This window comes from Scomber japonicus, chromosome 16, assembly GCF_027409825.1.
Source record: "Scomber japonicus isolate fScoJap1 chromosome 16, fScoJap1.pri, whole genome shotgun sequence".
Taxonomy (NCBI): Eukaryota; Metazoa; Chordata; class Actinopteri; order Scombriformes; family Scombridae; genus Scomber; species Scomber japonicus.
In genome coordinates this window covers 5,906,018-5,933,801 of record NC_070593.1, presented here as the reverse complement: position 1 = coordinate 5,933,801, position 27,784 = coordinate 5,906,018, and the positions used below count along the sequence as shown (strand labels likewise).

At 38.8% G+C, this 27,784-nt stretch overlaps 1 protein-coding gene across 2 annotated transcripts in view; it reads right to left on the bottom strand.

Annotated features, from left to right (window-relative positions):
• slc4a11 (solute carrier family 4 member 11) overlaps window positions 1–27,784 on the bottom strand; it is a 102,945-nt gene that overhangs the window by 10,325 nt on the left and 64,836 nt on the right. For both annotated transcript variants that reach the window (XM_053335673.1, XM_053335674.1), the window contains exons 6-16: window positions 22,822–22,903; window positions 21,667–21,790; window positions 15,885–16,094; window positions 12,695–12,779; window positions 11,671–11,796; window positions 9,277–9,390; window positions 8,439–8,571; window positions 7,674–7,747; window positions 3,646–3,874; window positions 3,035–3,141; window positions 291–456 (exon numbers count right to left, since the gene is read on the bottom strand). In XM_053335673.1, coding sequence (XP_053191648.1) covers window positions 291–456; window positions 3,035–3,141; window positions 3,646–3,874; window positions 7,674–7,747; window positions 8,439–8,571; window positions 9,277–9,390; window positions 11,671–11,796; window positions 12,695–12,779; window positions 15,885–16,094; window positions 21,667–21,790; window positions 22,822–22,903 — 1,450 coding nt within the window. The remainder of the gene's footprint in view (window positions 1–290; window positions 457–3,034; window positions 3,142–3,645; window positions 3,875–7,673; window positions 7,748–8,438; window positions 8,572–9,276; window positions 9,391–11,670; window positions 11,797–12,694; window positions 12,780–15,884; window positions 16,095–21,666; window positions 21,791–22,821; window positions 22,904–27,784) is intronic.

The window sequence follows — 27,784 nt, the reverse complement described above, 5'->3', positions numbered from 1 at the left end:
TCTAGAGTAGACAGTTTTTTTTACGTTTTGCATAAACTAACAACTACATATTGAATCAAAATACAACAAACAGGCATTTTTCTTTTTTTTTCTTATAATTTCTATCAAATTGCACCTGCCTCTCTGGAAAAAACACCCAAAAATGAGCTTTTAAATACCTGCAAATCACTCAAAAAATACAATATTACCAAAGTCTTGTACTTAAAGATGAAAACAGATCATGAGATGTGAAGGATGCACACATGAAGTCTTTCTAATGGTCTTGTAAACTGATAATCTTTAGTCTTTACCTGTTCTCTGGTGCATTTGTCAGCGAGACGACGATGTTCTGGTCGATGAAGATGAGGAGAGCCAAGAGGAAGCCGAGGCCCATGGCGCTGACAACGTTCAGGGCCGACAGCCGCTCGAACGGAGCCACGTTGAAGACGGGCCGGTCATGAACTTTAAAGACTGGAACTGATCAATGAAGACAAAGAAGAAGAAGAAGAATTACAACCAGAGCTTAAAGGATGAGTTGATTAACTGATGATTCAATAGCCAGAAAATAAATGGCCAACATTTGTCGATTGATTGATTGTTTTAGTAGAGTTTTTTGTCTTATATGAAGTTAAATCTAATATCTTTGGAGTCTGGATTGTTGCTAGCAATATGAAGATGCCATTTTTTGCTTCTTGGGAAGTTATGATAGGAATTTTTCAGTATTTCTTATGTTTTATAGAAAAAATAATGAATAAAGTAACCAAGAAAATGACCTGACCTATACTTGATTATATCGCTGGCATATCCAAGTCATGAAAAATAAAAGTTTCTCAAGTGGATTATTAAAATCTTTTAATAGGAATCTTCAAAAACATTACTGTCTCTCAAATATTTGAAATATTTTCACAACAATCATTTTCTACTACTGTGTAATTGTCTAATTTTGGACTGTATAGACCCCTACATGCTGCTGAATTAAGTGCACTTGGTTAAATTTAGGAAGAAATGACAATACAATAATGGCTCTATTATCTTATGACTTATTGTCTCCGGAGGTAAAGGAACAGAAAATTGTCCAGGCACTTAAAATTTAAATTCGCTTGAGGGTTTGGCGCTCATCTCTGGCTTTCTGTCTCGACCCTTGGAGAACAGCTGCTGCCTTGGCAACAATGAATGGAGACTCAAAATGATGCTAAACAATAGAAGATGAAAACTGAACATCTCCAATATGCTCTGGCCTATGCCTTGATTAAGAAAGATAAAAAGACAATAAAGGCACCAAATAAAAGTGGCCTCGCAGTTAGAAAGCCTGTCTTTTACGTAAACAGGCCATAAGTGTGAGCCCTTCAGCAGGTTTGGAACAGACTCTAAATCCCTAAAATATAAATATAACCCAAAGAGCTCTGCAGTGTCACAAAATTATAGGTGACTAGTAAACACTAACAGCCTTTTTTTATGATTGCTTTCCTTCATTTCACTCGTAAATTAGATTTTCTTTTAAGTAGTGCACATTTTTTAGAGCAAAAAAAAAAAAAAAAGAAAATCTCACAATAAACCAAACCTCCTGTAAGAACACTGATAATTAATATTGCAGGTGTCAGATATCAACTTTCTATTCCCTCGGTCCTCTTTGCCCCAGTTAACACCAAGAGAGCTGCTAATAACTTCATCATTAATTAAAAGACTGTGAGAAAAAACAAATCTGCCTGTGCATGTTGCCGAGAGTCGTGGAAGTAGGAGGAGTAAAGTAAGACATCCAAAGAAGTTAAAATACTGTTCACTTTCTGCATGGACAATTTTGGTGACATTTGGAGCACTTATGGAGGCTTGGATGGGCATGAGGCTATCCTGGATGAATCAGTACAAAAGATGAGCAACTGTGTTATAAAAATATCTGTCTATGTGATTTAGAGTCAAAGGTAGAAGCCTTTCCGAAGTATCCCAAGTTTTCAGTGATACCATGTGAAATAAGTGCTCTTAATTCTAATGCATTATGAGCTGCATCTTGACTCCTCACAAAGCTTAACACTGTTTTCTTTGCTTTTTAAAAAGGACCAGTGTTTAGGATTTAGTGGTGTCTAGCAGTGAGGTTGCAGATTGCTTTTTCCTTTCAAGCCTTAAGGAGAACATACAGTTGCTGCAGTGTTTGCGAAAAACACCAAAGGCCCTCTTTATAGTCAGTGTTTGATTTGTCCATTATGGGCTACTGTAGAAACATGGTGGTGCAACATGGCCGCCTCAAAAACATAATGGCTGGCTGTGTTCGAAAGCACATACTACATACTTCTATACTACATACTTCCATCCTACACACTAAAGGACCAGATAGTAAGCAGACCGTTTACACTGTAGTAAACTACACGATAACCCACAATGCATTTCGTCCCTACCCGAGCTGAAATCATCAGGCTGAAGCGGATTTCATTTTAGCTCTAACTCTGTAAATAAACCACTTTATCCACATTTCTAACCTTTTTATGCGAGAAAGTAAAGTAGCCCTTTAGATCCACAATGTGACGCTAATTTGTCCAAATAACACCTGTTTAAAGTTTTGTTCCTGCGAATTCAGAGTTAGCCGTAGCAAGTAACGCACTTCCTGTCATTTTCACAAAATAAAACACCTGTTACCTTTTATTATTAAGAAAACCATAACGATAGAACTGGTGCTTTTATTTTGAAAACAGGAAGCGAACATACCCTCGGTGGTGATCTGTGACGTTTGTATTTTGGGGTTTTTTCAGAAGTTACGTTGCATCTTGGGTATTTGAGTGTGAGTAGTCAGCTCTTGATGCATACTCTGCATTTCTGGATAATCTAGTAAACCATCCAGGAACTTCACATACTCACATACTCTAAATCACATACTACGCAGTTGAAACACACTACATACTTCGTTTAAACGTATTATATGAGTTTGCTTTTCCTTATTTACTGTCATATTGCCAACCTTTCAAATAATGAGGTAAATGCATGTATGAAAGTATAATATTGTGGCCACACCGTAATGATCCTGTGCAACGAAAAACTGTCCAGGGAAGCAATGAATGGTACTAACGTTCAATATCACTGAAAAGGTAGGAGCCGATGAAGGAGAACAAGAGCACTGAAATCGGCAGGGCGCAGTCCGACAGCACCTCCCTCACTTTGGCATGCAGGAACGGACTGAAAGAGAAAGAGAGAGAGAGAGAGAGAGAGAGAGAGAGAGAGAGAGAGAGAGAGAGAGAGAGAGAGAGAGAGAGAGAGAGAGAGAGAGAGAGAGAGAGAGAGAGTGGGGAGAGACAAATAATAGAGGAATACAATTACTGTGGACAAGACAAGGACAATGGCTGCAATCCTGACACTGCTTAAGTACCTTGGTCCGCCTTTTGCTTACACAATTGAATCCAGCTTTGAGGTTGATTTGATTACAGGGAGCAATCAGAAGTAGAATATTAATGTTTATTAAATCACAGGGAAGAACAGAAGCTTCAACAGGAAAAAAGGGAGCCTTGTAAAAAGCCTGTCTGGAAAGTTCCCACAAGCTCTGTCACTCCTTACAATCTTTAGAGTCAAGGCCCCTACTCAGCAGTATTCATCCCAGCCCAGCAGCGCCTCCATCCAAACACAATTTAAACTTCTCCAGTGATTTATCTTAAGAGTGGTGCAGCGCCGCAGTGCTGCCCGTACCTTCTTTTGAACTGGTAGAGGGTGTAGCCCATCCATAATGTTCCCATCATCAGCAGGAGGCAGAGGACAGGCCTTTCTCGACTGCACTGGATGAGGGATTCAGGGAGAGTGTTGAGCACCAACCCTACAGCCATATCGCTCCTGTTCCCCCCGGCCAGCTCTCCAACTCTGGGACTGTACTCTATGCTTCTGTTGGCCATCGTCGGTGCGTGGTAGTACCTCTGAAAGACTGAAATCACATAACCACAGTGTTAAGTTCACCTGGGAATAGTTAGCAGTAGAGGTGTGATGATACACTCAGCTCACGAGACGAGATAAGAAAACTTCAATGAGGAAATACATGACTGTTCTTTTATTTGAAATTCACAAAATGGAAATTGAATTGAAATGTTTTAACCAATCATCTTGTAATGAATCACTTCAGTTCTACTTTCTAAATATATAACTATCATATGCAGCATGCAGCACTGTAAAAGGTTTCCACATATAGATAGATATTTTATATTAAAGGAACAATACTGTGATTAGCTTAACAATTCTAATACAAAAATATAAATTAAATAAAGTATCCAATTATCAAAAATTATAATATATTTCGTCTCGTGAGATCTCGTGGCATGAGATCTCGTCACACCCCTAGTTAGTAGTATAGATGATTGAAACAGGCATGCTAAGATGTATCTACATATGAAATTAAAGGAACAATACTGTGATTAGCATGCTAACAGCCTCGTGGTTACATGTCTTTGCTAAGCAGTCAAGTTGCAGTTTACACCCAAGCCTGTCCAGACTCATAATATCCGTAGTGAAGACTTAAAAGAATTTCAAATTTGTAGTCATGACAGCAGACAAATGCTTCAGATATGGATGTTGCTGCAACTTCTGAGGCTTCACACATCTTCAAGCTGTCAGCACAGAAGATCTTTACAATCTCCACACTTTCAATGTCACCGAAAAGTGAAATATGGTCACAATCTCCCCCTTTCTGTTCCTTGAGTTACGATGTTGAAGTGCCAAACATTATGATGCATGAACAGTGAAGTTGACCTTTGATCTTTTGGATATAAAATGTCATCACTCCACATCATTTTATCCTATTAGACATTTGTGTGAAACTTTGTCATGATTAGTGATTACGGCCCTTAAACGTGTTTTGTGAGGTCACGCTCAACGAGAATGGGACGGACCTTGACCTCTAAAATCTAATCAGTTCATCCCTGAATCCAGGTGGATGTCTGTGCCGAATTTGAAGAAATTGCCTCGAGGCGTTCCTGAGATTTCATGTTCAGAGAGATGGCACAGATGGACAAACAACCCGAAAACATCACACGTCCAAGCCAGAGCAGAAGCGTAAAAAAAACCAACATATAAAGTTAGTTGCCACACATGCAGTCGCCCACTTATCAAAAACACTGTGAAGGATGACTCATCTGACCATATCACTGTCTTCCACATCTCTATAGACCAGTGTCTGAGGTTGTTGCACCACCGAACTCTCAAATGTGCATTTATCTTTGTAATGAGGGGTTTATGAAATGCAACCCTACATTAATATCCCTCTGTGTGTAAATGTCGACGGACTCTTCTTTGCAGACACAGTCTCATCACGTCCTGCATTGAGGAAGTGCTGCTCCTCTTCCTTTTTTTTCCTTATATATCACACTAATGTACGAGCATCATGGTCATCAAATGTGTGCCATTGATCACAATTTACGACCCTCTTTACTGATGTCTTCCCCATACATCTAAATGCAGATGTCCCGCATAGTCACTCTTTCAATTGAAACAGCAGCCAGCCCCAACAATGAACCCTCTTTCAAAGTCACTTACATATTTTCCTCTTGCCATCTTGATATAAAAATACGAATCAACTAGGTCTACTCAGCATTTTTAAACATGCAACAGAGCATGATTGGATGTTAGTGGCTTAATTGACCTATGGCTAAGCCCCGCCCCCCTTCACTCACTCGGACAAACAATCAACATTCAGTGACAGGCGCTATGGCAGGTGTCACAGTAGGAGACATTTCACAGGAGGCCATTGATGATTTTTGGAGACAGACAGATCAGATATCATCTAGAAGTAACCAAAAGGGCCTAAACTACGTATTGGAGGGATATATTAATCATTTTATTGTTGAGAAGATCGATAAAAAGCTTCAGTTACAAGCCAAAATGTACAGGTCCCAGTGCAAATGTGATAAACTGCATCTCGTTGCCATCACCATTGAAGTTAAGTTTTTTGGCTCAGAATATGAGAAAAATATAACAGCCTTTTTACCATCTCTTTACCAAGAGTGTCTCTCCATTAGTTTTGCTTAGCTTTATTATTTCAGCTATTACAGATAAGTTAATGAAGCTGAGCTCCAGAAGTTAACATTAGTTTAACTAGAGCCCTTTGGACAACAGCTAACAATGATGTACAAGCACCAAAGTACAAAAACTACAACAAAATAGGCCAATTAACTCCAAGCAAATAAAGTGACATGATGAACAACGCAGCTAGGATTGGCTCATCGCGTTTGAAGGCGGAACTTAGCCATAGGTCAATTGCACCATGCAGTGTAATGGAAGCTTCTGCGTCCGTTATGTTTCTCCACACATTTATCTCAATTTTTCCTTTAAATTTGTCACCCGTCCATATATAGCGCCAACAAAAAGAATCTGTAAACCTTGATCCTTAATTTCATCTCTCCCACTTGGCCTGATCAATCCAGGCAACCACTTCAGAACTTAAATCAACCCCAAAATCTCAACGTCCGCCTGCCTCTTTAGCAATTATGTCATTAAAGGCTGTAATTAAATTCTGTAGAGTAATGTTTCTCCTACTATTTAAAAAAAAGAAGAGGGCACAACCTTGTCTATAAGAGTGCCAGAAAATTATGGGGCAAGTCAATTTCTCCAGAGAAGACTCGATACAAACTCAAAACGTACTCATTCATGTTCCCGGGACATATTTTGGGATGAATAGTGTCAACAAAATGGCATAGGTTAATATTATGGTAATGGCATATGAGCTCAGAGCGTACTTTACAAATGATTTCTGAAAATTGAACTACTGCACTGGCAATCTCCAAAACAGGGCAACAACGCATTCAAAATAAATTACATTCTGCTATCATCGTCCCATTTTTTGGAGAAAATTAAATTGTGTAGAATATTTACGATATACTAAGACGAGGTGCAGTAAATGCAGGGGTGGTGAAATATGGCTGCAGGCTGGGTTTCGAAATCTGAATTGATTAATTTGAGTATTTCTCTCAGTGTCTCAGTGTGACGTCCCACCAGAGCAACACAGGACATTATGTGTTTATTTCTCTCTTCCCACCACTAAACTGCGTCTCATCAAAATCCACTGCAGGTCAAATCCCTCATGAGAAGGATTCCTTTTATTACATTAAATTAGCGAACTAATAAATAGTTAATTAGTTAAATAGTTAATCAGTCATTAGGGTATGTCGTTGTTGTCTTTTATCGTCTATTTTTATGGAATCGACTTCATAATATATATTATCTCTGGCATCACACTAATATAAAGAAATATGACTTTCTCCTTCTGTGTGACTTCATTTGTCTGCAGAACAATAATAAAGGGAAAAGCTATTTGACAGGTTCTAATTAAATTTACTAAATGATGAGTTGAGATCTTATGAGTATGAGTCAACAAAGGATTCTTTGGTCGGGACAGGCATATTAATCAGAGAGCTGCTCATTTAGATACTTTGGGGTTTTTTTTTTTTTTTACTGAAATTAGCGGTTTAAAAATCAGACGTTAGCTTGTAATTCCCTGCCAAGCTGACACTTTTTCTAAGCCAGGTCTGGTGGTGGATGTGACAGAAGGTACGATGCTCGTGTTAGTACCGGTTCTGATTCATCAGAGCTGACGACGAAGCTCTTGATTTTTGCAAAAATACCAGAAACATGGCAGGAAGAGAGGCCACAGAAAAAAAAGGCAATGTGAGATAAGCTGCAAGCTGAGCTGTGAAAACAAAAAGGAAAGACATCTGTCATGTGCGTCAGTGACTTACTTTTGACTGTGCCTTTGACTGCGTCCACCACGAACGCAATGGAGATGAACAGGGCGATGACTTCCTCGGTTGACCTGGAAAAACACAGACACATTATAGAAGAGATAAAAGTTTGTAACGTATGAAAACAAGGTGTAAAAAAACTGCAAGGTGTTAAATGAACTGAAAAAAATGAATGAGAAAATATGACTAAATAATTAAAACCATACAAATTCAACATTTTCGTGAAAAGAAAATTGAAGTTTGAAATATTGTTTGTATTATAATAACTATACATTTAAGAATAAGTTTAACTGTAAGTAATAAAACATACTAAGTTTTCCTCACATTGCTAGTTTAGTTTAGTATCAGAGAGCCCTTAAAACTATTCAAGTTGGCTACAGAAACTTTTAAAAAGGCATCCAGAATATTTAAAGCGAGAGGATAGGATCCACCAAAGACAAGGGACTCTTTAAAAACAGTTTGTCGTACAAAACCAGACAGACTTTTCTTTTGAGTGCCAGCGATTCTTGCAGCACACACTGACATGACCGTCCAATTTAAAACATATTCTCAGTCTGACGGAGAAGGAAGCATAGCGACAGATAAGAGAAAATTTAAGAACTAATTCAATAAATTGGATTTTTACTCCAATAAAATGAATTAAGGAGGTGAGTTCAATTAAAAGTGTGCATGTGTGTGAGTGTGAGTGTGTGAGTGTGTGAGTGTGTGTGAGTGTGAGTGTGAGTGTGTGTGTGTGTGTGTGTGTGTGTGTCTAAGAAAGACCTTTTGAAGAGCTTCATGACAAGGCTGACATTGAAGATCCCTCCCAGGATGAGGAAGAGGCAGTTCCACAGACCGATGCAGGCGTAGAAGGCGGGGAAGTCCAGGTTGTAGTCATCACAGATTCCTCGGATCACTGCAGGTTTATTAGGATATGCATCACCTTATAACCAATACTTCAAATATCATCACACCACCAACCCAACAAACAGCTTTGCTATTAAAACTTGGCGTTGGACTCGCTGCTTTTTTTCCTCATCACTGCCTGATTCTGTAACTTCCAGCCGTCACGATTGTTTAAATTTCAAACTGCGGAGCTCTGCCGTTGGGTAAAAACATATAACAGTTTATGTGTAGTTGTCTCTCTCAACTGAATATAGAGTTTACATGTTTGTGAATGCAGCGAGTGCTTGTCCTGACCCGTAGGCCTTTTGAAACTATTATGTAAGATCAGTGGGAGAGAAAGGAAAAAGTTATTTTCTTCATTGCCGGAAAAAAAAACACAAGTTTTCCGGAGATATGTATGTTCTCATTGTTCACTGGGAACACTCGTTAAGGGCAAATAATGTGTGAACAAACAGCTAAATGACTCCAACATTGCTGTTTCCTGGTAAAAAAAAAAAGAGAGCAGATGAGGATGCGAGAGAGAGAGAGTTTCTAGCTGCTGTTCTACACGGATGGGTGCCTCCTCCTTTTGATTTTTGACATAATCTTCTTAGTACTCCACCTACCCCTAGCCTCCTTTTCAAATGGCCGTTGGCAGGAAGTGTGAAGAGATAAGTATGTTTTTGGCTGAGCTGAGTAAAAAAGGAAAGGAAAGGAAAAGGAAAGGAAAGCCTACCACTGATGAAGATAGCGAGGGGAGCTGTAGTTAGAGGGATGACTAGAGGAGAACCGGCAAACAACGAGTAGATGACCCCACCAATGCTCTGACCGATGATGGTCTTCCGGACATCTGAAGAGAGAAGAACACAGGAGGATATACTACTCACATTTTCTGATTAATACTCTTTTTTTTTTTAAAAGCTGAACTGACACTGGAGCAAATTTTCTAATCATTTTTTAAACAGGGTAATGTTAATACGAGGCAAAACATTTTCTACGATCCCCTTTAGACATGTTTTATGAGGTACTCTGCTTTGAATTATAATTAGTGTCTAATGTGATTTTCCCACCAAAAAAAAGTGAAAATGACATCTATTCCTTCCTCGTTAAATAATCAAGAGACATTTTCAAAAGTTTATTGGATTCAAAAGATGTTTTCTACTTCACTTTATTATAAATGAATGTGCACTGAAGGCTTCAAGCTCTCATATCACAATTGTATAAGTTGCATATTGGACCAAGATAGTCTTACAAGCGAGTCCTGCTAAGTGTTAAACTGATATTTAAGACTAGAAAATAAAAACTTTACTACTTCAGCAGATGGATGTGAAAACAACTTGTACATAAATCATTCAGCAAAGCGAAACACTTTTCTTTTTTTTTTTTTTAGGTGGCGGGACTCATCACACAAATCTTTTAAGCTCCATATGACTCATAATTTAGGGTTTATAGAACATTTACTGTGAGGTTTTGTCTCTGTGCTCTCACCAAAATGTTTCCAGACAAACAGATGGCCCTTTTTTAAAAGCAAACAAGCTCTGACAAACACACTTTACATGACATGAGTTAGTAAATAGCTGCTGATGAAACATCTACAGGCTAGGAGCTCGTACACAACTCTGATGGGATGATAAGGCTACGGACACACTGCTTGTATGAGGAGCTCGTGTTCCTCGTTTATTTTGGTGCCCATATTAAAAGGTTAGAGCTGCACGGCTGCAGTAGCGCATCATCTAGATCAGGGGTGTCAAATATACGGCCCGTAGGTCAGAACCGGCCTGCCAAGTGGTCCTATCCGGCCTGCTGGATAACTTTGCAAAGAATGAATATTAGAGAAAAATAATTCAAATTTTTCAGAAATTTGACAGCTTTTCCTGAAGTGGCCCAAAAATGCACAAAATAATGAAAATATTATGTTACACGTTTGTAAAGTTGTTCTACATTATTGGGCTTTTTTTGTGAAATAGTTTAATAAGATTGTTATGTTATAATTAATATTATAAGTAGGTATAAGGGTTTCTTTTTATGGTTTCATGAAGTTCTTGTAATGTTCAGTTTCAATAAAATGCATAAGACATGGTATATTTCATGTCTTAGGTAAAATAGGATGATGATATTATGTGATAGTAGAAGTGTAAAACCTAAAATAAATACATTTCCTCTCTCTGAAGAGCAAGCAAGCAGTTTCTGTGCAAAATAATCTGACACAATATTGTTGAAACTGCTCATTTTTCACAGTAAATAGATTGTTTATTACAGTAAAGATATAATATATATATCATTATAGGTTATTATGGAATGGTTTTACTGGTTCGGCCCACTTGAGATCAAATTTGGCTGTATATGGCCCTTGACCTAAAATGAGTTTGACACCGCTGATCTAATGATTTTTCTACATGACAGCTAAAATAGATAATAGTGAAAATGATCTGTTGATAGTTGTGGTGACATCAGAAACAAAGCCGCTTTCACCTCACATACTATTATTTTTTACAATTGAGCACATTTCATAACCCTAACCCTAACCCATCTAAACTAAATATATATGAAATTTATACTGAAATGATATTAAACTTTCAAAGTCAAACTCTAGGCAGAAGCTGCAGCAGTGAATCATCGCAAGCACATGCTGCTCATTTAGATGTAGGCAGTGTATCGCAGGTGTAGGGGCGCAGGTGTTGCCCTTTACCTGTTGGATAAATGAAGTAGTGAACTGAATCAATAACAACTTAATCAGGCAGTATTATATCAGGAGTGTTGGGTCTGTTCATTTTTGGGGATGCATCTGCCCTCTAGAGGCCAAAAAAATCGATAGATGGAGCTTTAAGGTAGACTAAATAATAATAATAGGTTGTAAAATAATGAAAAAGGGACTGTATAAAACCACCAGCCTGTTATCTAACATCAATAATACTGTTGGCAACTAATAATGTTGAATTCCCATTAAAATACTGCACAACCCTGTTAGACTATATTAGGTAACCTCTCCTCCTAAAAACATTAAAATGAGTAGTTTGTTAGATCAAAACTTTAAACTCTATGTGTTAAACTCTATTGCTTGAGAGTAATCAGTAACCAGAGCTGCTGAGTAAAGGTGTTCAGGTAGTGATATTCGATTATGTCCTCATACCAATTTCCCCACGTGTGCTCTCGTCGTTGAGGGAGCCGAAAGCGATGGCGGGGAGGAGGATGGCGATGTAGAGGAAGATGGCTGTGGTCATGTACTTCAGTAGGGTTTTATTACTGCCAACAACACCTGAGGGGAGGCAAACACAAACACATGAGTCATATTCACCCTCGTAATGGAGCGGAGGAGGCTCAACACTTTAATTTCAAAATGACAAAAACATTAACAGAGTTCATCATTCAGCGCCTCGACAATATGGACCATCCAGTGCATTCAGCAAAACTATTCTACAAGGGCTTTAACACTCACTACCTACTAAAAAACACGAGTCATTTGTTTCACTTTTGTGCCATCCATCATTTTGTAAAAGCAGTTATCCGTTTTATCCAAATGATGGATAACTCATTTTGGAATAAAACACTTTAATTGGGCTCTAATGCGATCACAATGATTTTGGTCCTGTGACCTTCATCTGATGATTATTATCTGATGACACTCACAAGACAGAAATATCTTGATTTTGTTACGGCGCAATGAATGTGTTTGGATTTTATGAAATGAGAAAAGGACTGAAGGAGAGAAGCCGAGGAGGAGAATCCATTTTCTAGGCTTTAAATCTTTTTGGAAAAACACCAAATTCTTATGATCATATGTTGCATGTGCACATTTACTGGAGAGGGGGCAGTGGTGTTGCAGAAAGCTTAAAACACATCTTTTTGATAAACAGAATGATTTGATGAGTCAATAAAACCACCAGCCTGCTGAGATTGCAATGGGAATGTATACGGCAATGTCCTTGCTCTGATGACTTGGGAAATTACAATAATATTGGACATACAGGGAACATAAGGGAGCAGTAAGACATCTGAGTCATTTTAGCAAGAGACGACCCTAGATGTGACACAGATGCAGCACAGATGTACTTTAGGCGAAGGGTGACAGACAAATGAGGAGCTGCCAGAGGCACCCCGGTGTGGCATAATAAGGGAGATGATTCATTTTCACTACAAGTCCAGGTCCTGCCTACCATCTGTGAAGTCAGAGGCATAGAGAGGCAGTCTGCGGCACAAGTCCTCATAAATCCCCCGGCCGGCTTTGAAGAAATCTTTACACTGTGGACAGATGGGAAAAAGGTTAGATTTTTTAACAAGGGCACACAGACTCACTGATGCAAAGTAAATGAACCAGGATCAGCTTCAGCCCAACCTGGTCACCTATAGCCAGCATGAGTAACCGCAGCAACAGTTAGCAAGGAAAATAACAGTTGCTGAGATTTTGACATTTGTGCCACCTGCAGGCAACGCCACTTAAAAACTGCTTTTGTGTGTATGTTTGACAAGTTATACTGTAAATTTGAGGGTATATTCTGCTGAAAACTAGAATGAGTGTTGTCAGGTGTTTTTTTTTTTTGTCTTTGTTACTTTGGAGTGAAGTGAAGGTGTCCAAATGGGAAAATGGGGTGGGATGCCAAGACCTAAAAAAACACTATGAATGAAAATGAGCTATGTAGGTTGGCTAAATTCTGTCTTATAATGAATGATGGTAAATTTAGATGTTAATAATTTATATATCTGTTGTTTATTGGTAAAATATTTAGCTTTCTAGACAAATAACACCTATGTTTAGCAGATGGACAAATGGTTTGAGGTCAATAAATTATATAGAGTACACAATCTTCAAAAGTGATATTTACATGTTTTACAGACACAAGCTAAATTCCAAACTAGTAATTTAATGTATTTAATAACTGATGGTGGTTAGTGTGATATAATTATTATTTGATTTAATCTAACAGGTGGAAAAAGTAAGAAAAACCTCAAAAACAAACACACCTGAAAAACACTCAATGTCTGCTAGTGCAAGTGGGAAACATTTATTTTACCACGTCTGAGCCATCACTGCTGCTTATATTATTAGTGTCTTTACCTTTAAATGGTGCATATTGGTACGAAAAGGAGAATCTACAACCAGCTTAAAGTAAAAAAGTTCATGAGTGAATAACAAGCCGGTTCTGTGAGGTGCATTGCAACAAAACTACTATACTCAACTGAATTGTATCCTTAATAATAATAATCCTAATAATCATTAATAAATGTAATATTTGAGTTTAAGGCAGTTTAGCTTGTGTTATCTATGGTGGAAAAAAAGCCAGACCATGTAAGACCTGAGGCTGTACCCAACTTTATCTTTTATGTTTCACTCTGCTGTGAACAAATGACACATTTAGATTAAAAAAAAATGCCCATTTGATGATTCAGCTTAAGATGCTGAAATCCACAGGGAGCTCTCTGACAGATGATTTGACTCATCAAATTTAACGAAGCAGTCCTGGAAAAGCTGCGTAATCCAAAACAATATAAACGGAGGAGCATGGTCACATTTAGATGTACATTAACTAAAGATCCCTCTGTGTGTGTTGGATTGATAAAGAATGACAGCGAGGGGTAGAAGATCGTGTATTTTTAGAGAAGTCAGGAGAAGGAAAAGAACCAAGTGATCCCAAAAGGAGACACAAAGAGCTTCTTAAAAAAAAGATGAGCTTTCAGGTTATACAGAAGACAGGGGAGTAAAAGTGCAGTCCTGACAGAGCTTATTAAGCAAATTATCCAATTATCCAATGTTTCATTTTCTTGTTGAACATAGCATTACGCAATTAAATGGAGCACTTGACAAGGTGGGGGCGGAGGGATGCACGAGTAGGAAAAGCCTTTGGGAAAATCATTCCAGCTTCATTTGTCATCTTAAAAAAAACCCACCAACTTTTGACGGTTTTTGGCACAACAAAGCGATTTCCTTCAACGTAAACAACATCAAAACAAACAACAGCATCAGCATTTTTTTCCTTCACCCCTTCTCCTTGAAAGCGAGGCTGGTTAGTTTTATGAAGCCACACACGGTTGTTCGACAAGCACTGTTCATCCATTAAATCCCTATACATCATGGAATCATTTATTATTACAAAGGAGCCGCTGAGTGTATTGTGTGTGCTCGTGTGTGTGTGTGTGTGTGTGTGTGTGTGTTGATCACCAGCTTTTGGCTCAGGCTCGATAAACAAAAGTGTCAGAGAGGAATTACTGTCTGGCCATTTGCCATTCGTTTTGTACGGTCGATGGAGAGGGGGCAACGGGAAGGTAAAAACATAAAAACACAACAACAATATGGCCTCGTTTGTGCAAGTATAGCAAAGCGGTGTTTTGTTGCAGGTGGTCTGATGTCAATTTTGGATGGGGAAGGAAGTGGAGAAGGCGGGGGGTCTCTCTCTCTCTTTCTCTGTTCCTTTTTTCCTCTCTCATTTTTATCATTTTCTATTCCCTCTTGATTTCCCCCTGCTCTCCCTCTCTCTCTCTTTCTCTCTCTCCTGCTCTCCCATCCCTTCTTTTCCCCCTCCTTTCTCTCCATCTGTCTCTCTCTATATATCCCTCTTTCACTGAGTGGCACTGAGCCTTTCAAGCCCTCGGATAAACACCTAACAAAATCCTCTGCTATAAAAAAAAAAAAAAGGCAAAAAAAAAAAAACACAAGGGGAAATGTCTGCAAGCCCTGGCCTGTCAACGGCAACATTAGGAGGAGATGTTGGTCCGTGGCATTGAGCAGAGCCCCCTCTGGAGGTGTGTTTTAATGTGTGTGACTGTGTATATGTGTGTATATGTATGTGTGTGTGTGTGTGTGTGTGTAGATGCACGTGTAGCTAAGGGGTGGGGAGTTCTGACAGGACTGTGAGAGATGTAAGGTCATTTACCCACTGAGGAGGCCTGGCAGGAGTTGATGCTGATTGATTAGGGGAGAGAGAAAAGATGGAACAGTCAAGCCAGCCGAGCAAAGAGAGGAAGGAGGGGAGGGGGGGGGGTGGTTTGGGCGGGGAGGGAGAAGTGGTGGGGGGTAAGGAAAAAAAAAGGAGACTGAAAAGAATTTTTTAAAGAAGGTTGAAAATGTGTAAATGTATGTGCATAAGTCTTATTTCTCTACAGACCGCTGTAAAGAAATGAGATGACGGGGAGCGAGCGGAAGGTGAGGAAAAGAAGCGTTTGGATAATACCCCAACTTTAACACGTATAGAGGAAAATTAGGGAGCGCTCGGAGCACTGAGAATGACTCATAATGCTGTCTTATGAATACATGCTGCTTTAAAATGTGTGGAAATATGCCTAATAGCCTGACAATGAAAGGCTATCCACATGGGATGTACAGCTGATGCACACACACACACTGCTGCCCACCTTGAGTGGTTTGTGACCGCGGGGGTCAATCTCCTCCTTCCCTAGAATGGTGGGCTGCTGGTTGGCTGCTGTCAGCTGGTGCCTCTGGAACACCAACGCCTCTTTAAACTCCTCCTGCGTCTTTGTCTCCAGCAGCTTCTGCCTGAAGGAGATGTCAGAGAACAGGGTGGCGAACGTCCTGCCCATCTCCATCGCCGTCTTCGTACTTTTCTGTGGAAGAAGAAGAAAATCGAAGTGGTTAAAGATTAAACTAATGAAGGAATCGATGGCTTGGGTTGTAAAAGCTGCAAAAGTGATGGATTTTAGTGCTTTTTCTATTTGATATAAATATTTTAACTAATCAGCATCCATGACCTTGCCAACACTGCTGTCTTTCAGAGGCTGCAGTGGGCTCAGTTTTAAAGCTAGATGAAGATTCTGTTCTGGTATCAGATGAAATCAGACGACTTCAGGCATCCACTGGCACCAACCATGTCATGCTCGCTTGTTGGGAATGGGGCTAAGTAATGCTCCAAAGTTAAGCTAAATGTTGGCAAAAGAAAAATTGGTATAACCATTTTCAAAAGGGGGTCCCTTGATCTTTCACTTCAAGATATCTGAATGAAAAGTCTCCCCTTTACAGACTTCATGCTAATCCCGTGCAGATTGAATTCAGTTTAAATGCATTATTTCCACTTATTCTAAAAATGGTGTATTTGCATTCTTGGGTCCTTAAACAGTCTTGGAATTGCATAAATTGGGTATGACTAGAAAGCTGAGACTCTTGTGGATTTAATGAGTCTATTCATGTGTGATGCCATTTTATTGTACTGAGACCATTTACTGTATAAAATGAGTTCTACAGTAATCACAGCCTCATGAAACATTACAACCACAAACTACAGACCCTGCCCCTTCAGATGATGTATGGCTTTCTTAGGTATACTGACAATAAGCAATTTCCAGAACAGAAGTTCTTGTCATCCAATTGCCGAAAAGCACAATTCCCATAATCTCCAAGTGTCAAATGTTTTTGATACTGAGTTAAAGCCTGCATTTTTTTCTGATGAAACCAAAACAATAACCTGGAGCACCTTTGGGGGTTTGTCACTATGAGAGACCCCTTTCACATTACATTAATACAAACATATTGGGGAGCCCAGGTAAGGTACTGGATTCACATGACCATTATATTGAAAAATAAATTGGATTAAGGAAGCTTTACATTTTTATTCCAAAATGCATCATATGTAAAAGGTGTATAAATACCAGTATTTCAAAATTATACATGATTTTTCTGTACAAGGCAGATTTAAATGTTTTTAGGATTGACGACATAATATATACACTACAATTTAATTTTCACAGCTAAAAATGATGCTGTCTTTATCAAATATCTCTCAGTTGCAAAACATCTTTTACAAAATGAGCCAAATGGACCCGTATATCTTAACATTACTACTTCCAAGGCAGGTTGTGTAGGTGGCAGTTTGGAGCTGGGTGTTTTGGAGGACTATAATCCCACATCTGTTACAAATAATTCTGTCACAAGTCACAAATTGTGACAGAGTGATGGTAATATTGTGCTGGCAGGCTCTGAGATCACGTGTTGACACGGAAGCCTTGTTAGCCAGGTGGTGATGATACCAACATAGCCAGGCTCAGTGCATACAGCAGCAGCTGCGGCAAACAAAATAACTAAAGCCCTTAAGCTTTTTCACAGTGGTGACTGAATTTCAACCACAGATGAAAGAGCTGAGAGAACAGATCTTAATTATTCTGAAGGCCCTCTTTCTATGTCAAAGCATGAGATAAACCCTACCTACAGTCAGACAACAGGTTTGAGAAGCAGTCTTAACCTCCTATATTTTGGGTTTGCTGGACCTTATACTTCATTTTATTTATCCTTGACCTGTTGTACTCATTCATACATACCTTTTTGTGCCACCTAGTGGCAGAAAAAGCACATTACAGTATAAAAATCAGTGTGGAAACAGGATGGCAGTATCTTGGCCAAGTCAATCAACAGCTGATCCGCACTTATCAAAGTTTATGGTTGAAACTTATTTTTGCTTGATAATATTCATAGTTTGATATTCTGATATACCAAATTTGATGAATTTTAGCAACACCCTATGACACTACTAATCAGGAAGTACTCAAGGACATTAGGACTTTACTGTCGTTGGTGTAAATGTAAGGAAATGAATATTTTTATATACTGGTGAATTAATTGTGTTATACAGTAAAATAAATTCACTGTGCCCATATGAGGACGATGCTAGTTTTCATACTTGTCAGGTCGCATTAATCCCAAATATCTAAGAGAAATTAAAAAAATTTTAAAGGAGTAATCAATCAAAAATCTAACTGATGAGTATCAAATAACAACTTTCACGAAGAACAGCAGCCGTAGTCAGCTCAGCCATTAAACTGGATTCAACAGTGCTTTGAGCTAAATGCTAACGTTAGCATGCTCACAAAGACAATAAATGCTGATGTTTAGCTGGTCATTTTTGATTTATATATACACATCATCTTAATTTACTGTGTTAGCACGCCTATAATCGCTGATTAGCACCAAACAAAATATACGTCTGAGGCTGATGGGAACGTCATTATTCTTCTACAAATAAATCAAAGTATCAGACGAATTAAAATTTTGACATCATGATGGTGCAAGACGAGAAGTCAATCATTAATTCATCCAACAGAAATGCCTTTCATTATCATTATTACTATCATTATTATTATTATTGCGTGTTGTCTTATTTAACAGAGAGACAGGAAACCCATTGAGAGAGATTTAAGGGTATGAAATGCAACATCGTAGTTATGTGGTATGAGTCTTGACAATTACGCCACCAGTCTAACCCCAACATGAGAGAATATACTAAATTTCAAAGCAATCCATCCGTAGTTGTCAAGACATTTCACTCAAAACCACAAATGTAAAACTTATGGTTGCACTAAAAGGGAAGTTTAGGGGATCACCAAAGTCGTATATATCATCTGAGAAAAATAAATGTGCAAACTTTTTATGCCAATATATCTTATAGATGTTGAGATATTAAACTGGAAAAGTGGTAAGCTTCATATTCTGGACACCATGAATGCACAAAATTTTAATGGAAATCCATTGAATAGTTGAGATATTTCAGTCTGGACCGAAGCGGTGGACCGACTGACAGACATCCATAGATCGACGCCACCCACATAGCTGTAAAGTATCACAGCATCCACAGAAACTTTCTCAAACTACTCCTGGAGCATGAGGTTGCTCGAGCTACGAGGAGGTAATTATGTGACACAGAGGTAGCGCATTTAGTTAGGTCATGGTGAAACTAATGGCACAGAAGTGGATTATGCTGCAGAAGCTGTCTTGATGTGTTTCCCTGTGACTCTGTGTCCCCATTTGAATCTCTTGTAACTGCTATTAATCCAAGTTAACTACAGCCGCAATCCTCTATAACGCAAGGAGCAATAAAAACGTCAGAGCCACCTTAATGCCTGCGAGGGGTGTTTCATACTCAAAAAGTCAGATTTTCAGTAGCGGGGATTATTAAAGTTTTTTAAAGTTTGGTCGCTAGTTTGATTAACCAAGCCGCCTGGGAAAATGTGGGTGCAGAAAGTGAGTCATCAATATTCAGTACAGTTTCTTTGAGGGCACCAGCACATAAATGCGATGATAAGAGCTTTCAGGTATTTTTTTGATCGAGTCAATAAGAAACGGAGCATTTTTTAAGAAAGGTCATGCCTGTTCAGCACATTCACTGTGGGCAAAAGCAAAAGGAGAAAAAAAAAAGCCACAAATGCAGTAAAGCTTTCTAAATGGTGGTTGATGAAACCAAAGGAATTCCTATTATCATTATCATCATGCCCCTTCAAAGATTTGTTCTCGCAGAGGCAGTCCCCATCAAGGATAATTGAGACATAATAGTGCTTTATGTTTACTTGGGGCTCAGATTAATGCCTCTGAGAATGCCATTAGTGGTTGTGATTGCTGTCTGTAAGAGTGGCAAAGAGGGCGCTCCAAGCATTGCGGAGAGGCACCATCACAAAAGGAGGGTTCATGGGAGAAAAAAAAAAGAGATAGAAACTAAAACAAAACAAACAAATACAAAACATGATGCTGTTAGTTGAGTCATCGCTGATTGCCAGGGTCACTCCGATCCCAAATACCCGCCCAACCCCCACCACCACGATGATGGTTCCAGTTTGATGTACATGGTGTGCTTTTGTGGCTGGATAAGAAAGTGGAGGGATACCATGCTATAAATGTGGGCAGCATGAAGAATTCCCTTTTTCTTTTCCTTTTTTTTATACAGCAGAAACGGGGCTAAGGATTAGAGGATTAGGGCTCCATCTGGAGTGGGGCAACAATCAGAGCCATCTGAAGACAAGTGAGTGGTGTGTGTGTGCATGTGTGTGTGTGTGTGTGTGTGTGTGCTGAATGCTCAGGATGAAGCAGTAGAGGACAGGAGGGGTTGAGTGGTTTGACGGGAAGTAGAAAGAGTTCACGTTTTGATGGAAGGGAAGGGTATTACATGACAGGTGGCACTCTCCACCGGTTACAGCGAGCTCTTCAGAGCTGAAGAAAACAGCAATCCTGCATATGACAGTGACCCAAAAGGTTCAGCCAAAAGGACACTCGTGCCCACACAAGATACAAGAGAGGCCCTTGGATTAAATTCAGTTCAGCAGACATTTGGCGGCACTGCAGCTGTACCACTGGTGTTTCAAATATAGCAGAAAAACAAGAGGGAAAATTGGTACTGTAGGAAATGATCTTAAAAGGAAAGTCAATATTCTGAGTGTGTAGTTTGAAGAAATATCTATATGGATATATCATTTAAATCCCACCATCAGACTGGATTTTTTTTAAATAAATTAAAGTCCAAGGTGAAATCATAGTGAAAATCATATTTTAAAAGCCCCATTTGTTTCATTCATGTTTTAATACTTGAATAATTATGGCACCAATTGTTTCTATAATGTTAAATTACAGAATTAACATCAAAGTACATTTTATTGGCCTTTCCTTGTTACAGCAGGACCTTGGTTGCTGTAATTTGTGGTGATCAGCAGCTTTTTGCAGCAGGTGTTTGGAAATATGGAGACATACAACCCTGTTCTAACACATTGAGTATTTATTGGTAAAACTACTGTATGTAAAAAGAGTAAATGATCATCCTTATATTTATTCTCTAAGTTCACCCAGAACTGAGTTTGCTTTTAAGGGTGAAATAAGAATTTGAAATTGGACTCATGGCGGGGGGGCTGACTGAGCAGACTACTTTCAAAAGTTTCAAGTGTTGAATTGAATATATGTCTCCTTTTAAATATCGTAGCTGAAAGCAGAGCCACGGGGGCATGAAAATTATCAGCTAGTGAATCATAGCAGAGGGACGCTCCCATTGATCATATGGGTTGAATTTTACTAATCCATAATCCTGCAGCTAAAACACCTCACAGAATTGACTCTACTTTCAGGCACAGATGAGTGATAAAAAGGCCAAATAACTGACTTAAATGACTATATTTGGACTGTGTCACCTCCTCAAACTGAACCTCGAAGCACATTACTAAAAGAAATCAATTGAGAAATGTAATATTTTAGCTGGATAACTAAAGCTTATTTAACGGTCAGCCACAAACGAGCAGAGATAAATGATGAAATGAAGGATAGATAATAAAATAAATGAATAAATCCGATAATAAAGTGGATCAACAAATGCCACAGTAATCCAGTAAGACAGATAAATCACACGTATCATTTCCTCCCTCAGGGTGCGGCAGTTACCATTTTGAGCGGGGCCAGTATCAGGATGACATAGCGGACCTCGCAGCAGTTCTCCCCCCAGTTTTGCGGCCTCTCCAGGCGAGAGATGCACACGTGACGCCTCTGGAGATGCTTCACGTTGCAGCTGGAGCAAAAAGGGAGAAAGAAGAAGGTTTCATAAATGTCAACACCCTCAACCTCACCAGCAGTGCCCTTCATTTCCATAGATTAACCTCTTTGTCTGCAGCAACAGTTAGACAGTATTCAAATGTACTGTACACACACACACACACACACACACACACACACACACACACACACACACACACACAGTATATGACAATGCACACAAATATGCTGCAGACACACTGACATGTGAATTCCTGTACTGCAGTTCTAAACATTGAATTAAAGTCTAATTTACATAAAATTTAAATATCATTAAAAAACAAAAACACCACCACTCCAAAATACTGCAGTTAAAATATTGTCTCTGGCCAATGAAAACCAAGCATCTCCAAATTATGTGATTTTAAATTTCTCAGATGAACTGAAGCATTTAGTGTTTCTTCATGACATGACACAAGCATTTAGCATTTTAAAAAACCCTTAGGGTATGTGGACAATGTAAATTTCACAAATATGAAAAGAGGTTTTTTTATTGAAATGTTTATATTTTGGAGATATCGTTATCACATAGCGTTATTTTAGTTGGACATTTTAGTGATGATGCTTCAGATTACAACCTGCTTATCTTCTGCATTATTGTTATATACTTGTCCTTTATTTCAAGTGTGAGCTCTGCAACATAGGACATATCCTCACTTTTTTCATCATTTATCTGTTGATTATTTAGTCCATTAATAAAGTCAGTTTGTAACATTTCCATTTTCCAGAGAACAATGTGATCTCCTCAGAATACTTGTTTTACAATTCAAAGCCCAAATATATGAAATGTATAAAGATATAAAACAGAAAAAGGCAGAAAATTCTCACATTTAAGAGTCTATGATGTATTTAGTATTTTTACTTGATAAGTGAATACAAATCAATTACAAAAGTTGTCAACTGATAAAAAGATTTACTTATTAACTAATTGTTTTAAGACATAAACCTCTATCCATCTACTACACACACACACAGACACACACCCTTACACACTCTAGCTTAACTTACAGGATGCAGAGCCAGGACTGCTGGTACTGGATCCCGGTGGCCGTGGCTGTAACCCCCTGGATCGTCTCAGACAGCAGGTGGACTATAAGGCAAAAGGTCAGAGGTCAAACACAAGTTACCTGAGACTGACCTCACATCCAGTTTCACCCTCACACACACACACACTTTCACTGCCTGCTATGCAGTCTTGAACTACGTCTGGTCTGTGTGGGATTAACAGCACCTGCAATGTATGTCATCCTTTTATTATAGCTGACTTTGGTGGTAAAAAAAAAATATACCAGCATTTAAGAGCATTTATAGAACATTTCTGCATTTGTGTGTATCTAAAAATTAACCTGGCACTGATTTATTTATCCATTCTAATGATGTCTGCCAAATACCTAAAATATTCAATATAAATCTACAGTCTTATCTGTTGTGCCAAGCCTCTCAATATGATGTCTACATCAGAAGTGTCTAACGAGCTCGCCTTCTGCTTTAGATGGTGATGCCAGTCTGCTCTGTGTGCAAACAACACACCATGACAAGCTGATAATGATGTCCATCCTACCCCCAGAAAACACCAATGCTCATGCTACACAATTAAAAAACATATTTTATTACACTTTCATGTTTACACAGTATAAATCATTAAAGATGTGCAACTAGGGGCGCTGCTGAAGCTAGCTCGTTGCATAAGAGGAATCTCCCTTCCGACTTCTCATGCTGAATGATAGTGTTTTTGGGGGGATATTCTTCTGCAGCCCCGACTATCCCAAACCCCTGAAGAAAATTCAGCGTGCTTTGGCTTGAAAACGTTCTTCTTTGACTCATCAGCACCGAGCAAATTACAGGGTGGAAATGTTTGGTATCGTAAGCAGCGGGGACGATAATTTCCATATCACTCTGATTTTCACTGCCAGTGGTTTTCTCGCTTTCTTTTTGTCTGTCTTTGTCTTTCTCTCCATCACTCTCCCTTTCTCTCTCTATGCCATGCCGTCTCATCAATAAAGTATCCTCCATTCATGCCAGAAAATGATGGGCGTCACCATGACAACAGTATCACAGTGCTGAAGGAGTGAGAGAGAGGCAGGGGAAGGGAGACTAAGAGGAGGGGAGGGCAGCCGGGAAAGACAGAGAAATTAGAGGGAGAGGGAGAGGGAGAGAGAGAGAGGGAGGGGGGGGGCATGTAGATAAAGAGTAAGAGGGAAAGAAAGGATGAAGTCTGTGGAGAAAGAGAATGACAAGGAAGAGAAAAATCTGGCACATGGTGTGGAAGAGAGTGAGAGAGGCGGGGGAAAAAAGGAAACGGGGGAGACATGGGTAGAGAAAAATAAAAGAAAGGAGCGAGGCGGGAAGAGAGACTAAAGGGGGGAGACATGCAGTGAGGGAGACTGAAAGAGAGAAAGGAAAAATTCAAGCAAGAGAAACAGGGCCACAGGAGGACCAAGGGAATGAAAAAAAATCACACAAAAAAAACAAAGAATTTGACAAACAAGAAAAGAGAAAATGGGAGTGAGACGAGATGAAAAGAAGAGACATAGAAAGAAAAGAGAGACAGAAAGAGAGAGGAAGGGAAGGGACAGAAAAGTGAAAGGTGAAGGAGATGGACTGGGATTCAATTCAATTAATAGCAGTAACCCTGACAGCCATGTAATAATCAAAAACCATCCAATTTCTCATTGACGTCAGGAAAGAGAAGAGGGGAGAGAGAGTAATCGGAAGAGAGAGAAAGATACAGAGAGAGAGAGAGAGAGAGAGAGAGAGAGAGAGAGAGAGAGAGAGAGAGAGAGAGAGAGAGAGAGAGAGAGAGAGAGAGAGAGAGAGAGAGAGAGAAACAGAACAAAAGAAAGATTAGAAGATAAACAGAGGAGAGAAAGAGGATGAAAAAGAGGGAGACAGAGGTTACAGAAGAGCAAAGTGAAGACAAGAAAGACAGTAGACAATCTGTGGTCATCCATACTAACAGCACAGGTGGACGAAATCAGACGACCATCAGAGAAGTTGACTGCCTCCAAATAATAATGATAATAATAATAAAGTTTATTTGTATAGCGCTTATAAAAACCACATACAACACACAGTTATGTCTGAATGAACAGGCAGGCACAAGCAATACAGAAATAAAAGACCAAAGATAAAATGTAGAAACAATGGGTGAATAAAAACAGGGTGCAAGACGTTAGTGCAATGTCAAGAATAAAGTAGCAATAGTTAATAAAAGGAGACCTATTATGCTTTTTCCTTATTTTCAGTCATACATATATAATGTTAAAATATCAGATGCTCATATTAAACATGGCTTAATTGTCAAATAATGAGGTAAATATATGTATAAGTAGTCCATTACGCACCACCTCAGACTGCGCTGCACGCTCTGTTTCCAATGTTTTTTCTACTCTCAGCTCGAGATGACATCAGCTTGTGACACATTTCTTTACATGGTCATCAGCTGCACGCACAGTGTGTGAGTTTACTGCTCTGCTTTTCCAGCATTAAGGCATTTTTCCATATTTTTGGGGCCAAGTCATGACTAGAGTAAAGCTGGCATGCTCTCAGTGTTTTTTCATAACATTGTACAGCAAAGTAAAACAAGTAGTTGGAGCTGTGCTGGTCGTCTGCAGCTCTTTATCAAACATCATTATCAGTGTCATCATTATCTGCTTGTACTATTCCTCCCTGCATTATTTCTAACTCATCTATTGGACAGATAGCTCAAAATATGTCCATATGTTGTTGTGTTGGCCAGTTTTTAGCGTTGCTAAATAAGCTCTACTAATTTTGGAGGATCAGAACAGAGTGGGCTCATCGGGAAGGGGTAGTCTTGAAGAGATAGAAATTAAAAATCTCTTAAGAGATAGAGGCTGAACTGAGGGGCCAAAGTACCAATATAAGGTGTGAATCATGCAACGCTACTCTTGTAAAATAGAGAATAAAAATATGAAGCTAGTAATGAGCATAATAGGTTCCCTTAAGTAAAAATAAACATCAATATGAAAGTAAATTTATAAGAAAGCCTTTCTTCAGAAGTGATTTAAAAGAAAATACTCCTCAGACAGTCTTTCCATAGCCATGGAGCCCGAACAGTAAATGCTTGGTCTACTTTAGTTTTTAAATGTGAGATGGGAACAGTCAGCAAGTTCCTACCTGACGATCTCAGACAACAGTTCAGATATAAAGCCATGAAGGGCTTTAAAAGTAATAAGCAATCAGTTGTAAAATAAATGGGCAGCCAGTGCAAGATTGAGAAAATAAAAGCATGAATAGCAGTTTGAGTATCATTAAAACTTATTTCTAGTGATATTCCTCAGATGGTAGAAGCATGACTTGGTTACCTTGCTAGTGTGTTTCTCAAAAGTGAGGTTAGTGTTAAGAAGCATACCCAGGTTCCTGAAAAGTTGGTTTAATATTAATTGATAAGGAATCAAGAGAGGACTGGATACTGGGATGCAGATCGTCCGAATCAATGATAAAGATTTCAGTTTGATCCAAGTTTGTTAATGGGCTTTATTGAGAGATACAGCTTGATATCATCAGCGTAGAAGTGGCTAAGTGGGAATATATAAAGGCAAAAATAAAATCTGTCCCAGTATCAACCTCCACAATTTTCAAGAAAAATGTGGTGTCTCAAATAAGAGCCGTCCCAGATACACCAACCCAGCACTGCAGCCTCTCAATCTGAATTTTGTGGTCAACTGTATCAAAAGCTGCACTTAAGTCTAGCAGTAAAAAAAAAAACTGGAACATTCACCAGTATCATCAGTATAGATCATTTGTCACTCCAATAAGCACAGTCTCCGTACTCATTTGTCACTCTTAATAAGCACAGTCTCAGTACTTGCGATGCCGTCTAAAACCTGACTCAAACTTTTCAAAAAAATGATGTTTTGTCTCAATGCTTTGAGGATTTTGTAGAGAGACCGTCTTCTCAAGGAGCTTTGCACGAAAAAAAAGGTAATTCTGAAATTGGTCTGTAAATGCTACATTGTGATGGAATGAGGCCACATTTTTTAATGAGTGGTTGCACACAAGCCGTCTTCAAATATACTGGGATGGAGCCAGAGGATAAAGAACTGGTAATTATTATAGACCAACCAAGGGCCAGTCACATCCAGTACATCATTGAGAAATTTAGGGGTCATTGCAGATACAGAGCTTGTACTGTAGAGCGTTTGAGGTGTAACACAGTGATCGTAAGTTCATTTAGAGAGAGAGCCATAAAACTCAATAAAATACTGTGGTTGTGGCATGGGGCATCTATAAAAGCATCAGGAGCCATAATTTTTCATTTTATCCCACTAAATTTATCAATAAAAAAAAGGTTAAAATCGAAGACATTCCTCATTAGATGACTTGCACTGATTAAAACGTACAAGACTTAAAAGACAAGCAAAAAAAAAAAGAAGCTCTGGGGCTATACTTCATAGTATGAATTTAAACAGAAAAATAGTTGGCCCTCACCTTCCTAACCTGCTCATTAAAAGAGATCAGCTTTTGATGATTTATTTTATTTCATTTGTTGATCAAGTACCTGAAGCCTTGTCTTCCTCCACCTCCGTTCCACCCTTCTACTTTCACTTTTAATGAATGTGAATGTCATTATTAACCCAGGGTGTCAATCCTATACAACGTTTAATTCTTGCCTTCAAAGGTGCAACAGAATCTGAAGTGGATGTACAAAGGAGGCTGAAGTCATTCATCAGTTTTTCTGTGTATGGAAAATTGGGTATACTATTGCTGGGAGGAAAAATGGATGAAAGTTTTGAAAGTGTTTCCTCATTAAAAGTACATGAGGGTTTTGTTTGAGTCTTGTTTACTGTTTCACTTTGGAAAATACTATCAAATAAAAAATACAAGATATGTGCAAGCTACTGAAAGATCAATATGGGTCCAATACTTCTGCCATAGGTAAACACATAGACTGTATAAAAGAAATGGACGTAACATTCGTCACGTCACCCATTGGTTTGTGGACTGCTGC